Genomic DNA, 15,181 nt, shown 5'->3' with positions numbered 1-15,181 from the left:
GAGAAGGAGGGGGGGAAAGCAGCCAAAGCTTCCGGTCAGCAGAAACCTGGACCTGGGCAAAAGGCCCAGCAGAGTTAAAGTGAACCTGAGAGCGAGAGCTCCCGCATTTGTCGCAATGGGAGATTATCGGAGGCCGTCGCTGTAGGCCGTCGCGGAGGTGCGCATAACACATGACCCCTTGTGACGAGAGCTGCACCGATCTGGTGTTTGAAACAGGATTGGACCTTGTTCCTGTGGCGGAGTCGACATCTCAACGGACCCCTGCAGCTCCAGGGACCCCTGGGCTTTGTTCGCGAACTAAAGACCAAGGGAATCTGGAGTAAGACGGAGTCAGTCTGTTGCAAAAGTGACGGTAAGATGACGGATCAATCTCAATCGAAAGGGCAAAGTGAGGAATGTTTCGTAATGTGATACTGTAACCACGCAATCCATGTCCGGATGAACCGAACTGTTGGTCGGTGACATACTAGTATTACAGGTACCGAGTGTGTTCGGAGCATCCAGCCCGTGGCAATATGGTCGCATTAGCCGCGATAGCAACCATGATGTCAGGAATTGAATTTCTTCTCATGCTCAAAATGGACTAACCCCAAACATGGCACCTCCGGAGCTAGTCCCCTTCGGGCACAGTGTCTGGTGCACGGATGAAATTGCTACTATTTATGAATTCCCCCGGATGATTCGCGCGCATCAACAAATAAACACAGACTAGTTATCCCAGTCCTGACAAAGCATAATACCACGAGCTAAGAAGGAGCACGCCTAGCAGGAGTATATACGGATACATTAGTATATAGCTATGTACGTTTCCCTCTACCCAGGGTATCAACTATCCACAAACTACTCTATCAATGCGCCAAAAACTCAAAGTTGGCCATGCTTGGGTCCAGCAAATTTTCATCCAGTCCAAATCCGTATGTGCCCACCATGTCGTAGATCAGATCTGGTGGGGGGAATCCTTGTGCCATGGCATTCGCACCGCCTGGGACTTCACTACTACTTCGATCCGCCGGTCCTCCCACTGGCGGTCCACCTTGCCACGCCGTCTCCCAGGAATCAAAGCGATCCAGCATCTTCCCCAAGCCACGCGCAATATGCCTCGTCAGATGCCTCTCTCCTGCAGAAACACAGTTCAACAGCTCGATGACGCGTTCCACTAACCGTCGCACCTCGCGTCCATCCAGACTCAGATAGGCCGAATTCCAGTTGACCGCGACCTTTAGAAGGAACACTGCTGAAAAAGTGACCATCGTATGCGTAAAAATGGGAACGCCCACGATGGCGTCCCGAATGTCCGGCTCTTCGAGCACCATATTTAGACAGGCCATGGCGGACGAGATAGCGATATTAGCGGACTCTTTGCGGTCCATGGAGAAAACGGGTGTGTTGGACGGCGACAGGGCACGAAGGGAGAGTGAGTTTAATTGGAATTTGGCAAAATGATAGTGCAGCACAACTCCCTTCGAAGGGTACGTCCGTACGTAAGGGCTATCGGCTGAAGTACAAGTGGCGGTCAGATATTGGCGTCTTGATGATGGGAGTTTGACATAACTTACCTGATCGCGGCTGCCAAAGAAGCCGCCATTGATCAACCGCCACATTGTAGACTCGTAATTGGCCGAAGTCTTCCTCGGTCAAAGCCTGCTCGGTGTCGCTCCCAAACATCCGATACGCCTCTGTCAGGATCATGAACAAAGCCACCTGTGCCAGCAGTCGGATATCACCAGGTACAACCATGGGAGATTGCAGGAAGGTCTCATAGTTCTTGATGGCTGCATCCTCATGTATGACAGGAGGTCGGCCATACGCAATACTAAAATGATGGTCGCAGACATAGAGTAGATACCAGAGCTGCGCGCGCTCGTACTGGTCACTATGGCCCCGGATCATTTTTTGATAGCTCTGATGCAAACCAAGCTCCGTGGCAATACGAACGGCGTGTCCAGAGAGCTTCCAGCTCAATTCTGATAGCCAAAATGCTCCCACACAGAGGCCACGAACATCATCTAACGTGTGAGCCCGCGTCAGGGACATGCTGGATACAAGAGATACATATTCATGGTAGCATCGGTTTAGAGTTTCAGTACGATTGGGGATATGAAGTGCAGCGACAGTGAGGACTGCCGCAGACAACAAAGTCGATGCTCGTCGCACTGACGTGAGGTCCCGGTGCACCAAGATGATCCCTCCCCAAAGGAGCTGATTCATGGTCCGACTAAAATATGCAAACAGTTCTTCAGCCTCATGAATAGAGAGGACTCCCCGTGAGATGAAGTCTTCCTCTAGCAAGGTTAATTTAGGTTGTTCGATGAGGTTGCTCCGTAAGTTACGCAGCTTAGTGACTTCATAAAGACTACGCATTGGTGCCGGCACCAATTCTCGGTCTTGTAGATCTGGCTCTTGGGAAGGCTCCCGAGTTACATCCATAATGACACCCGGGCCGTGTTGACTCGTGTGATTAGAGATCGACTGCGACCCATCGAGCGAGGATCTATGTTCATGGTGGGACGCGACAGGACTTGGACCATTTTGCGTATCGCCTGTTGCATACGATGAAAGCTCAGGTAGCCCATCATGGCGAAGGAGATGCGAAACAGCTGCCTGGAGCTGCTGGATGGTGGCTGCAGCCTGGGATTTCCATCTGACGCAAAGATAAGAACAAGAACTCAGCAGTACATCGTTTTCTAGGCGTGAAATCGACTCACATGCCATCATCGTCAACAAACTTCTGCGAGAAGTCATTGACGACACATTTTATGCCGCTGCGTATGCACTTATTGCAGCTCGTTTCCCCCGATTTGAACTCACAGCGTATCTTATGACGTTTGCACTCCGCACCTGAAATCCATTGTGTTTTAGTATGCATCCCCTCTCCCTAGGCCTCAAGCGACTTTTCCGCTCTGTCTCATTATAGATCGTCCCTTCAGTGGTTCAACGGGAACACTCACAGGCGCGGGCTTTGGAGATCTTCGGTGGTGGAGGTCGTCCGTCGGGGACAGTGGAGGGATGGCGATCTTCTCGTCGGGGCGACACCAGGCCCGCATCAGAGGACGAGCGCTTCATAGCTGATAAATGGTAAATTGGTAGTTGTGACTAAGAGTGAACAGGACTGGTCGGGGATGCTCCGGCATTATGCAGTCGGCATGCGACGACGACTGAGATCGGCGGGAAAGGAGCGATTGTGCTAATTATTGTAAGGTGGAATTGTCGCTAATCGTATATTCATGATTCAATTGGATGTCCAACGACATACATCTAGAAATTGGAGCCAAAATACGCCGTACTGTGCAAAGCCCAATCCCCCTGAAGATAAGAAAAGGAGGAAAAGTGGTGTGACTGTTTCCCGTGGGAGAAAGCGAGGTTGGATACCCCGCTTCGAAGTGCGCGTGGGGGCGCTCGATCTCCCATTGCTTCTCATTCTTATCAGAAATGACAATCTTCTTCTTGACATATTCCATGAACAAGTCCTCCGGGATCTCTATTGACTTCCAGCTGTAATGCGACTAGAATTGGTAGTATGGCTCTGCAGTCTTTTCTAGCCAAGAATACGACAGAGTTGACATATGGGGCAGCTAAATCTGGGGAAAGTCCGGGGAAAGGAACCGTTAACATGCCCAGTGGTCAAATACTCATAGAACAATCAATCGTTAGGGTCAATTTCTTAGTAAAATCTTTTCGAACCACATTTTTTGTAGATTATTATTTGTCTTTTCTCCGTTCCTCACCTGGGTGGATGCTAATCTGCGTGCCCGGGTGGTTTGTTACACTGTGTGCGCACGAGCGCGAAGCTACGCAAATCTGCGACTTGGAGCTCTAGCACTAAACTAGCTGCACATCAAAATCATGAAGATAAGGTACTGTTCGTGAAGTTCCTGGAATTCCATCCTTACTGCGGTCTTTAACAGCCCGGCGCAAGTCCGGCTGTGGAGAGAGCTGTTCCTGAACCTCGGACTTGATGCGACTGTGGAGGTCAGTCCGAACCCCACCGAAGACGAATGATGACATTGCCCTATATGAACCAATTCGCTCGGAACCTGGGTAGGTACAATTTTGTTCACTCTTTTCTCAAGTTTTTCTGAACAAATTAAATCACTATGCAAATCCTTATCACCGGCGCTGCAGGCTTCATCGGCCAATTGCTCGCAAAAGAGCTGCTCAACGACCCCTCTCACCAAGTGGTATTGACTGATATCAACGAATCACCCATTCCGAAGGGTGTCAAATACCCCCAAAATGCACGCAGTATCACCGCAGACCTCCTTAAAGGTGCAGATACTGTCGTGGACAAGTCTCTGGACGCTGTCTATGCCTTCCACGGTATCATGTCGTCCGGCTCTGAAGCCAACTTCGATCTCGGCATGAGCGTCAATGTTGACGCCACTCGTGTCCTACTGGAAGCGCTTCGCAAGACCTGTCCCGGTGTCCGGGTGATATACTCCTCCAGCCAGGCTGTCTACGGCCAGCCTCTTCCCGAAGTGGTGGATGATAGTATCATTCCCACCCCCCAGTCATCCTATGGTGCCGAGAAGATCATCTGTGAGACGCTCATCAACGAATACACAAGACGTGGCTTCATCACTGGTTTCACCCTTCGCTTCCCAACGATATCCGTTCGACCTGGTCGTCCCACGGCTGCGGCCTCTTCGTTCCTCTCGGGAATGATCCGGGAGCCTTTGAATGGAGAGGAGTGCATCATTCCGCTTGAAGACCGATCGTTCAAATCCTGGCTTTGCTCTCCGCGCACTCTCGTCTATAACCTAGTCCTCATGCTCTCATTACCGGCTGATGCGGTTCCTCCCCATATCCGCCAGATCAATGTACCGGGTATCTGCGTTACAATTCAGGAAATGATGGATGCTCTGGAAAAAGTGGGAGGGCAGGACAAACTCGCGTTGTTGAAAGAGAAGGAGGATCCCAGTCTCAGGCCAATCCTAGAGTCATGGCCCACGCGATTCGACAACAAGCAGGCCATCTCATTGGGCTTTAAGCGCGACTCGTCATTTGAACAAGCCGTTAGGGACTATCAGCTGGAAACAAACCAGTAATGAAATCTTTTCGTGGAGGATGTTGAAATTCATATGACGTTCATGGTATTTTATCCGATGCAGTGCACTTGCTATAGAAACATAATTAGAGCAATGAAACATTTATCATATACAGATCCACCGCATGTCCACAGAATACGCAGGGCAGTTCCGAGGCCCATTGGCCCATTTGCTCTTCGATTACTTCCAGACCTGAGACTATCTTAGCATATGTTCTATACTGATCAATAACTTTCCCAAACCTGTCCGTCAATCGCCACCAAGCGATTGAACAACTGGTTCCTCGTCTTCATAGCAGTAAGTTGATAATGTTGTTTCTTTGGATCCTTCCCAACAATCTCCAATCCATCAACCACCTCTTTACTTCCCATCGCCCATCCGGCAGCCAGTTTCCCCTTCCATCCAAATCCCCCAATCTTCCGCAACTCCCTAATATCAGTTACGGGCATACTGAAGGATACGGTTCCCTTTTCCCTACTCTCAAGCCTCTGGTCGCCTAACAGGGCATCCGGATCTGTCGTAAAATACAACACTGGCGGGTCACGAGCCGAGTCAATCACCACAGCTCCTCGACTGCCTTTGTAGCGAGCGTCAAACTGGACCGGTCCCAAAGGCAACGCCCTTTTGCCCTTCCTGCTGAGAATTCCAAGTCGAGATTTAGCGTGCTCGGATCCTGCAGCTGCCCGGACCCGGTCAACTGCAAGTTTGCTTTCGATGCCCGTTGCAGTTGTTCCTCGGAAGAAGCCGACAATGCGGGAACCTATTGTTTTCTTGCGTCTGTTTGCTTGGGACTTTTCCTCTTCCTTTATGGGTTCTGGTGCAACTGCTTGGGCTATTTCTTCTTCTGACGCATCCAAGTTGACTTGGCTGGGGTTGAGCGATGTAGGGGCAGACGGTGCTTTTTGTAGTGCGTCAGAAGGTGGTGGCGGCAAGGGGGCAGCATTTGTTTCGCCGATACGGAGGAGGGTTAAAGTTAGCTGGGCGTTTGTAGGGATTCCTTTTAGGAGGGAGCTGGTGAAATGATTAGCAAAAAGTGGTAGTCAGTTCGGCTCCTTGAGGAACTTACTTTTGCAATTCAAGAAGCTTGATCCAGCCTGGGTATTTGCGATTCATGTACGCAGTAATACGAGCAAAAACGGGGTCTCCGAAGAAACCAAACCCCACCACGAAAGTACCCATTTTGACAAACACGTAGCTTGAGGTAACAAATGACCCAAGTAACCCAAGAGATAAAATGCTTGCCAACCGGACATATGGGGTAGTAGATGAAAATGGAGGGGTTGGTGACAGGGCACTATCAGTCCCACGTTAGAGATACACTCCGCTCAGCTTTGTAGCGGACTAGACTTACTTCCCAAGCTTCTCATAAATATCAGTGATATCACTCAGTATACGCATGCCTAGATTTGCGCCGTTGAGTACTGTCTCCTTCATGGGCTCCCTTGTCTTATCGTGAGTACTATCTGGTACTCCCCCGTGGGCTGCTGTTTGTGCATCTGCTGCTTCCGAGACAGCGTGCATGGCATCAGGAACTGAGTCCTCCATGGGAGCACCTTCAGGTGTCCCCTGGTCATGTTTACCAGTAACACTTCCCACCGCCACAGTGGCTGCGCTTGTGATTAAGTTACTGGCCTCTTGCTCAGCAGCCTCACCCTTCATTTTCTCCGGTGCGCCGGTGACACTATCATGAGAGCCTAGCACACCAGCTTTGGGCTTCTGTACACCTCCGGTATTGCTATCAACGAGAGCAATAGGAGCAGGTGGGAACAGCCATGTTCTGCATGGAGGGTAAATTACCAGTGCAATCAGAAAGCATAAAATTGTAGGCACTAGGAAATCCAGGAGCCACGCAAGAAAATATACCTAAAACCGCACACCGTCAACCTCCAGAAAGCAGTCACGTACAATTTAGAGAAAAGCATACTCCGCAAAACATCCCTGTCCGCCGAGGCTCCCTCCACGAGCGTAACCTGACAATATGCTTGTAGAATGCAGCCAACGACACAACAATTGTCGTATAGAAACGCTCAAGGGTCGCCCGCAATTTATCTGGGGAGAAATGCTCATCTTCAGCACGATTGAGATCCAACCTTTGTAACGGGGCATCTGGCACGGCTTTCACATAGTATATTTGCTGGCCTATGTCAATACTGGAATATCAAGTAGTACCAAATAGCATACCTTGTTGAACCGTCTGATGAGCATCCAAAGGTCCTCATTCGATAGGCCTGCCACGATTCGGCCTTGAGGGGAGTGTTGCCATCCCAAATCTGTCACCTCGTCGGTATCGCCGGCTTTCTGGGCCAGGCCCTTTTCATCGTGATCGATCTGGGAAAGGGCATGACTATCTGTAGGCCCAAATGCTTCAAGCTGGCTTTGTTTCTCTCTCTCTTTCAATTCAAGTTTTGACGGGCCATTGTCCCAGCCGGCTGTAGGGGCTGGCAGGGAGTCGGTGAAACTTTGTCCTGACATATTGTATGGTGCTAATCATCAATTGTATGAAAGGTCAATGCTAAAAAAAGAGAAGGCAGCATGGATGCTATGTAAGTCAGTCATGATCTATAGATCCGATGCCGTGAGAATGACGTCATCCTTTCTTTTAAGCGCCCTCGCGATCTGCGGGACTTTGGCAGACTGGGTCCTGCTGCATGGCACAGAGTAATTACTAGTAGTATCACTCTTTATGTAGCAATTTCTCCATAAGTGGAGTCTAATGCATGGTTCAAGTTAATCTATTATCTGATGTCATTTAATGCCATATATATCAGGCAGCTATGTAGGACGACGGCATTGCACCGCCACATAAATCCATTTGCAAGCCACACTTAAATCCCAAAATGGAAGTACGCGTGAAATCGAAGCGCGTTGTGTTCATCTTTCCCCCAACGCACTACTGCCTCCATTTTGGAAGGCAAAGCATGACAGTGTGATAGTTTCTCAGTGCTGAAGATGCATGCATTGGTATCCTTTTCTTAGCTGCTATCTCAGGTGCCACTTTGGCGTAGAAAGCACCGAACCACATCTGCATCGCTTAGCGTCCAGCCAGTCCAGGAACTATGAGCGAAACATGTGCGAACCCCCTTTTCTTGGGGTGGATTAAAGAATGGCTGGACCAAGCAAAGGAACGTAACAGTAAAGGAAAGACTGTGTCGGTATAACCGCGTTTCGCTTGATGAGTCCACTGCTGATACGCTCTGCTCAGATACAAAAAGGCCTACGAGTCGATGAAAGCATGCCCCTTAGTCTTTCAACATCCGTCCGAGGCCCTGCAGCTCAATGGCCTTGGCCCTAAATTATGTGACCGATTAACTGAGAAATTAGCGGCTCACTGTGCGGAGAATGGCCTTCCAATGCCTGAGCTTCCCAACAATTGTGCGTTTCCTATCTCTGATATGCACTCCACGGGTTTCCTTTAACAGCAACTGCAGCAAATGGTAAGAGACAGTCAGACGAAGGTGCATCAGAGATCCAACCGGCGAAAAAGCCCCGGAAAGCAAGACCTTATGTGCCAGCATTACGGTCCGGACCTTACGCACTTCTGCTAGGTCTGGCCACTCTCGGCGAAAATTCCTCTCAGGGCTTAACAAAAGCACAATTGATTGAAAGGGCAGAGCCATATTGTGACAGCTCATTTACGGCACCAAGCGACCCAGGCAAGTTCTTTACCGCGTGGAGCTCAATGAAAACACTCCTCCAGAAAGACCTAGTTTATGAGCACGGCCGTCCCTTGAAAAAGTACGCTCTTACAGAAGAAGGATGGGAAGTTGCAAAGCGGATCAGAAAAACCCTTCCTGAAAACCAAACCACCTTGTTCTTTGGAAATCAACCGGTAAGGTACCAATACCTTAATTATGTATACCAGGAGTCTGACATACCCAGGACACATCCGGTGCCCAAGACCCCAAGAAAAGTGGCCCCGGATCTCACCATCAAGAAAGCAATGAAGACCTCGAAGCACTCCTCAACCCTCCAATAAACCAAGGAAACGACACCGACGACACCACAGTAACACCCATCACCCTACCCCCCAACAGCTTCACCGTCCAGCTGGTCCTGGACAACCGAGAAGTCCGAACCCAGAGGGACAGAGACTACATCTCTAACGAGCTCAGCAAAAAGGGCATCAGCGCACAAGTGCGCGCACTAGAGCTCGGCGACGCAATGTGGGTAGCCAAATTCCACGACCCGAAATTCCTCTCGCAGTACGGCGACGAAGGCGACGAGGTCATGCTGGACTACATCGTCGAGCGAAAACGGCTCGACGATCTCCTCTGCTCCATCAAAGACGGCCGATTCCACGAGCAAAAGTTCCGTCTCCATCGGTCGGGGATGAAAAACGTCATCTATCTCATCGAGGAATCCGCCATCAGCTACGATGTTAACTGCGCCATCGCAACAAAATATCAGGAAATGGTCGCGTCTGCTATCGCCTCCACACAGGTCGTGAACGGCTACTTCGTCAAGAAAACTAAGAACCTGGACGATACCATTCGCTATCTGGCCCGTATGACCTTTCTTCTCCGGAAAATGTATACCCAGGACGCTGCCCCTGATTCACAAGATGGGCCTCCATCTCATACCCTCAGCTTAATACCTAGTCGCCAGCTGTCTTCCTCGCAATCATATCTCAATGCTCTTACGCAACTTCGAGCTGAGACCCCCTCTGTTACATACGCTGTGACCTTCCCCACATTTGCCGCCTTGGCTTCGAAATCAGAGTCTCTCTCCCTCCGCGATGTATTCCTGAAAATGCTCATGTGCACACGTGGGGTGACGGGCGACAAGGCCCTTGAGATCCAACGCCGGTGGCCCACTCCCCAGGCCTTTATACAGGCCTTTGAGGCGTTAGACCAGAAGGGCAAGGAGGCTATGGTATCTGATAGGCTGTCTTCAGCGGTGGGGAGGAAGAAGGTGGCCAAGGTGCTTAGTAAAAAGATTGCTGAGGTGTGGGGGGAGGATGGTTGATGCTTTAGATTGCTGTCCCGGTCAGGGGGTGTGGATAGTTTCAAGATATTCTTGATTTTATGTATGGTATCAGCTTGATGCTTGACCCTTGTAACTATCAAACTTCTACGAAGTTGCACTCAGGTCGCCTGCGAGTATCTGCATAATAGTTTAGTGCTGATATTATGAGCTATACTGAAAAACAAAGTCAGAGTGAAAAACGTAAGAGCAATAATATTGAGAAATATGCCTTTGTCACAATTGGCATGAAATCATACAACGTAGTCGTCCATCAACGAATCCTGCATCATATAGACCGACATACATTACAAAACACCCAACGCCACAAAACCACCCATAGACTGCGGTGGATCCAGTATACCCATATAGACAATTGTTCATTTATCCATACCAAAGAGTCGCTTAATAGTCCTCTTTTCAACCCCCAAAGCAAGACTGCTGCAGACCACAGAGATACTACTCAAAGCCATCGCCAACGCAGCCCAGACGGGGCTCAGCCTCCAATGCTTATCAACCATAACGGTCTCGTCCCCGATGGTTTTCATCTCATGGCCATTGACAATAGGGTAAAACACCCCGGCGGCAACCGGTACAAGACAGAGGTTATAAACAACAGCCCAACCGAAGTTCATCTTGACGCGGTTGAACACCCGACGACTAAGTACAACTAATTGGAGGATAGTGTCGAGTTCAGAATTCAAGAGGATAAAGCTTGCAGAGTTCATGGCGACGTCCGAGCCGGATGCCATAGCGATGCTGACATCTGCAGCCGCGAGAGCAGGCGAGTCATTCACACCGTCACCGACGAAGGCTACGATGGACCGTGTGCCTTGCTCGTTTTTCTGGCTCTCGGCTTCTGAGTCGGATCTTGGGGGGTATATGCCGTCTTGGACTTGACGGACGAAGTCCGCTTTTCCTGCGGGCATGATATTGGCCATGACGTTGGATCGGGGGATGCCTACCATGTCGGCGACGGCGTGAGCGGTGGTCTGGTTATCCCCTGTGCACATATATACATCGACTTTGCGCTTTTGGAGTTGTGCGATTGCTTGAGCAGCATCCGGTCGGATTGAATCCGAAATTGCGAAGATGATTGCTGGGGTGAAGTAGGAGTCATTTGAAGACCCTGGGCTGACCTTACGCAATGACAATATCGCAGTAGATTTGCCTGATGCTTGGTAGGTTGAGAGAAATTCGGAAAGTTGGGAGTCATCGAAATGAGGTGAGGTCAAGCTTTGGAGGAGACGTTCATTGCCGATGGCTGCTTCGTACTGGGCTGTTCCTTTCGATTGGTCGGTCTTGTCCTCCAGAGACACAGTGAACTTGCCTTTCATTCCCTGTCCGGGCCGCTCTTCGATATCAGAGCTAAGTATTTTAGCTGACTCCATATCGTTGCAGAAGGCTGAAACCGCATGAGCAATCGGGTGATTGCTACTTTCCTCCAATTTTCGAGCAAGCGACCATGCTACTTGCAAATCCTCAGAGCCCGTAATGAGCGGTTTATGGTCAGAAACTGTCAAGCTTCCTCCTTCCGTTAGGGTACCGGTTTTATCGAATACAATGGCGTCAAGGCGACTCGCTTCCTGGAAAGCTTCCCCCCCACCTTTGACCAGTATACCGTGTCGGGCAGCAAGGCCTCCACCAACAAAGAGCGCCGTAGGAGCAGCAAGCGCCAGGCCGCAGGGGCAAGCAACCACGAACACAGCGATTGCAAACTCCAAGCTCCAAAAGGCCCAGCCACCATGCGGAACATCAAGGTAGTCATCTGGCAAGGCGCCAGAAACACCCAGCACAAGCCAGATGACGAATGTCAATACAGCTATAAGCGTTATTATGGGAACAAAGTGGGATGTGAGTAAGTCCGCAACCCTCTCCAAAGGAGCACGTCTGCTCTGGCCCTCACGCACCACGGCGATGATTTGGTCCAGCATCGATGCTCCCCCAACAGCGGATACCTTGATCTTCACGGGTTGACCGACATTCACAGACCCTGTGTAAACGGGATCACCAGCAGACTTCTTCACAGGGCGTGACTCTCCTGTCAGTGAGCTTTCGTCGAACTGATAAGTGTTGGTGTCGACAACCACACCATCAGCAGGGGGTGAAGCTCCATGGGGTATGCTAACAATATCACCGATGTCCAGCAGCTCGATATTGATCCTCTGAATCTCATCTTCGCCAGAGATAGCTCCAACATCATTTTTTTCGGTAGCACGGTTATTGACAATCAGCAATGCCTCGGAAGGCCTCAACTTGCCAAGCGATGCAACTGCATCTCCAGTTTTCGTTTTGCTGTATGCTTCGATAAATCGACCCGCCAGAATAAACAATGTAAGGAATACCACAGAGTCAAAGTATGTCGTGCTACTGCTCATTGATGAAGTTCCCACGACAGCATCAATTATGAGAACAGCCAATGAGGAGAGGTAGGCCACAGTAGTTCCAGCGGAGATCAAGAGATTCATGCTACCAAAACGGTAGAACCTCCGTAGAATAGGCACACGACTTCCAGGGCGCCAAAGGGAGTATATCTCCTTTGCAGCTCGCACATGGAACAAGTCAGTACCGTAGAGCATGACAGGAGTTGTCATGATGAAAAGAGACCATTCCATCCGAGAAACACTCCCAGCCCACATTGGCTGTTCTAAATACTTACGAGTCTGGTTGTCCGGCGACACGAGGCTCATAAACACAATACCGATCAGAAAGGTTGGAATTGCCACTATCAAAACAAAGAGGAAACGAGACAGTAGCCTACGCCTCTCGTGCAACTGTATTACCCGCGATCGGTCTTCTATGCTCGGCGGGTGGTAAACAGTGGCATGGAAAGCATCATGGACTCCGTCGATGCGCTGAAGTATGGTTCTGATGGTAAGAGAAGGAGGGCGTGGAGTATAAGTAACTTTAACAATGGGGTTCTTGACAGATGGTGTGCCGTCAATTTCAACATCAGAAAGCTCCTTCAAAGAGTTAAGGACCTTGTCCGGGCAATGATGGCAGAACATCCCCTCCACTCGAATTGGCACAGTTCTTCTTTCAATCTCCTCGTCATCTTCTCCTTCGCCAGCCTGGGGTATGACACTGATGACAGAGGCGTCGTATCCTAGATCTTCAATTTTCTCCACAATGGCATCGATGTGGTCGTGTCCGTCAAACTCTACCTTACCGCTATGTGACAAGAGATTAACTGAAACTTTTGTCACAAAGGGGAGTTCTTCGAGTCCTCGCGTGACACTCCCTGCACAAGAACCGCACGTCATGCCGCTGATGGCAATTTCGGCGACATAAGAAGATAGATTTCGGCTCTGCGATGAAGCCACACCAACTTGTTGTACCTCATCGAGAGAGGCTTCAAATCCAATGTCTTCGATATGCTCAATCACATTTTCAATATTTGACTGGGGACCGGTATAGAGGACTGTGGCGCTATTGGTGAGAAGATTGACAGTGATATCCACGATGAAATCGAGCTGCTTGACTTCGTTTGTGATGGTATTAACACATGATGCACAGCTCATGCCCTCGATGCTTATACGGGCATTGAACTTTCCATTATCGCCATGCGGTTGCAGAGATTTGACACTGGCACTTCCCGCAGATTTTCGGGGTACCAAGCTCTCCATGTCTGATACCTCATCACTGACACCAAATACCTGACTGACCTTCTCTCTCCTTAACCGAGTAGGAGTCGCCACTGACAGGTCTCGCGCCTCGGATATTTCTTGCCATTCCTCTTTCCGGCAGGCATCGCAGTTCGCAAGGTGTCTATTCCGCGTCGTCGGGCTAGAAAATGAAGCCTGCTGCGTCGCAAAAAGGACCGAGTCTCTGGAAAGCCACGAGGTTGTGCTAATGTCAGAAACAACAATGCCTTTGTCATCATAAGTCGTGACATGATGGACCTCGAAAGCAGCTTGAATCAAAGCCTTGGCTACGATGGAAGGGCTGGTCTCTGCCGCATGAGAGACTCGCACCTCATGAGTGAGAATAGTGACATCGACGCCAAACACGCCAGACAGTTCCGAGAGGACTTCGGTGATATATGCGATGCAGGAAGAACAATGCACGTTACTGACGACAAAAGTGCTTTTGAGGTGCCTTGAGTCCTGGCTCGCAGGATTTCGAGATTGATGGTCTGAATTAGGTGACATGATATCTTGTTTGAAAGTATATACCTGTACGGCGCTTAATAAGGTCTTAGAAACAGGAACCAGGGAGTATCCCTTGATGAGAGGGTGGGTCGTGAAATAGCGAGCTAGTAAAACTTGATTCACTGAGAAACAGGCGAAGGTGGCCAAGCTGAAGAAACTTCGTTGTTTATTGTGAATATCAAGGCTGCTAGTTAATACGTGCTAGAAGAAGCCAACTTGGGAGAAAAGTTGTTGGATCAAATTATAACAAGCGAAGAGTGAAACAGTGTGTTGCTGGGAAAGTCCGAAGGCGACAGCAGGAGCGACCGAGGATGGTAACTGAAATTATGTATTATATTAGGATCATTAGAAAGGTTGCAAGTAGGAAATAGAATTAGATATTCATTTTGGGGAGGCACGCTGGCAATAAAATACGACACGGCAAGAGGCTGCGTCTTTTGTGCGTGAAGCTGTGGAGAGACGCTAAACTACGCAGAAATCACTCATTCCGAAGTACTAGGATGGAACCGCCACAAGACTGACAAATGTTCAGGATGACCAAGACAACTGTCCATCATTAGTCAATTTCAGTCGAGTGACTTCATCGCTTAAAACAGAAAATAATCGAAAATAGTATGTCTGTTTCATCCCGACAGGAGGTGAGCGATTATGGCGTCAAATGTCAAGTGGACAGTGACATGCCGCAGTGAAATCTTGGCTTCGACCCCAACTGGGGAAATAAGATCAAATGAGTCATGAAGACCATGAAGTTAGTTAACGGAGCTCTTCTCGAACTGATTGATAATCACTTTGCCTGATCTGTGGGGAAGAATGACCAGGTACAGGCAAGCATAATTGCAAACGGCCACCTTCATGTTGTATGAGCATGAGAAGCGCTCCATACGGACGAGCCCTGGTGGAATAATAAATGTCCCTGACGCACTCAGCGGGAATCGAACGGCGGCTCCTCCTGGAAACATGACAGGAATGCCAGAGTCCAGCGCGGCCACGTGACCCTCCCACTGGACCACGAAGACTTTTTCA

At 49.6% G+C, this 15,181-nt stretch overlaps 5 protein-coding genes across 5 annotated transcripts; 2 read left to right on the top strand and 3 right to left on the bottom strand.

The window, feature by feature from the left end:
* Nucleotides 1-608: 608 nt before the first annotated feature.
* BDV37DRAFT_246761 (putative C6 transcription factor) lies at nt 609-3,314 on the bottom strand. The gene is made up of 4 exons (XM_032081786.1): nt 3,254-3,314; nt 2,706-3,184; nt 1,557-2,641; nt 609-1,495 (listed from the first exon to the last, which is right to left on the bottom strand). The coding sequence occupies exons 2-4, from the start codon at nt 2,864-2,866 to the stop codon at nt 849-851; spliced, it is 1,893 nt and encodes a 630-aa protein (XP_031942021.1). The 5' UTR covers nt 2,867-3,184; nt 3,254-3,314; the 3' UTR covers nt 609-848.
* Nucleotides 3,315-4,094: 780 nt separating this feature from the next.
* BDV37DRAFT_293636 (SDR family oxidoreductase) lies at nt 4,095-5,045 on the top strand (the record flags this gene model as incomplete). Its single annotated transcript, XM_032089466.1, has 1 exon — nt 4,095-5,045. The coding sequence occupies one exon, from the start codon at nt 4,095-4,097 to the stop codon at nt 5,043-5,045; it is 951 nt and encodes a 316-aa protein (XP_031942020.1).
* Nucleotides 5,046-5,100: 55 nt separating this feature from the next.
* BDV37DRAFT_246749 (DUF3292 domain-containing protein) lies at nt 5,101-7,700 on the bottom strand. Its single transcript, XM_032081785.1, has 5 exons — nt 7,227-7,700; nt 6,970-7,179; nt 6,397-6,908; nt 6,112-6,339; nt 5,101-6,056 (listed from the first exon to the last, which is right to left on the bottom strand). Exons 1-5 carry the CDS (start codon nt 7,515-7,517, stop codon nt 5,270-5,272), a joined length of 2,028 nt encoding a protein of 675 aa, XP_031942019.1. The 5' UTR covers nt 7,518-7,700; the 3' UTR covers nt 5,101-5,269.
* A 401-nt stretch (nt 7,701-8,101) lies between these two features.
* Nucleotides 8,102-10,010, top strand: BDV37DRAFT_271163 (crossover junction endonuclease MUS81; the record flags this gene model as incomplete). Its single annotated transcript, XM_032084680.1, has 4 exons — nt 8,102-8,193; nt 8,248-8,417; nt 8,465-8,874; nt 8,925-10,010. The coding sequence occupies 4 exons, from the start codon at nt 8,102-8,104 to the stop codon at nt 10,008-10,010; spliced, it is 1,758 nt and encodes a 585-aa protein (XP_031942018.1).
* An 80-nt stretch (nt 10,011-10,090) lies between these two features.
* On the bottom strand, nt 10,091-14,563 carry BDV37DRAFT_246745 (putative copper resistance-associated P-type ATPase). Its single transcript, XM_032081784.1, has one exon. The coding sequence runs from the start codon at nt 14,156-14,158 to the stop codon at nt 10,388-10,390; it is 3,771 nt and encodes a 1,256-aa protein (XP_031942017.1). The 5' UTR covers nt 14,159-14,563; the 3' UTR covers nt 10,091-10,387.
* Nucleotides 14,564-15,181: the final 618 nt, after the last annotated feature.

This window comes from Aspergillus pseudonomiae (assembly GCF_009193645.1).
Source record: "Aspergillus pseudonomiae strain CBS 119388 unplaced genomic scaffold BDV37scaffold_28, whole genome shotgun sequence".
Taxonomy (NCBI): domain Eukaryota; kingdom Fungi; phylum Ascomycota; class Eurotiomycetes; order Eurotiales; family Aspergillaceae; genus Aspergillus; species Aspergillus pseudonomiae.
This window is presented reverse-complemented; position numbering and strand designations above follow the sequence as displayed.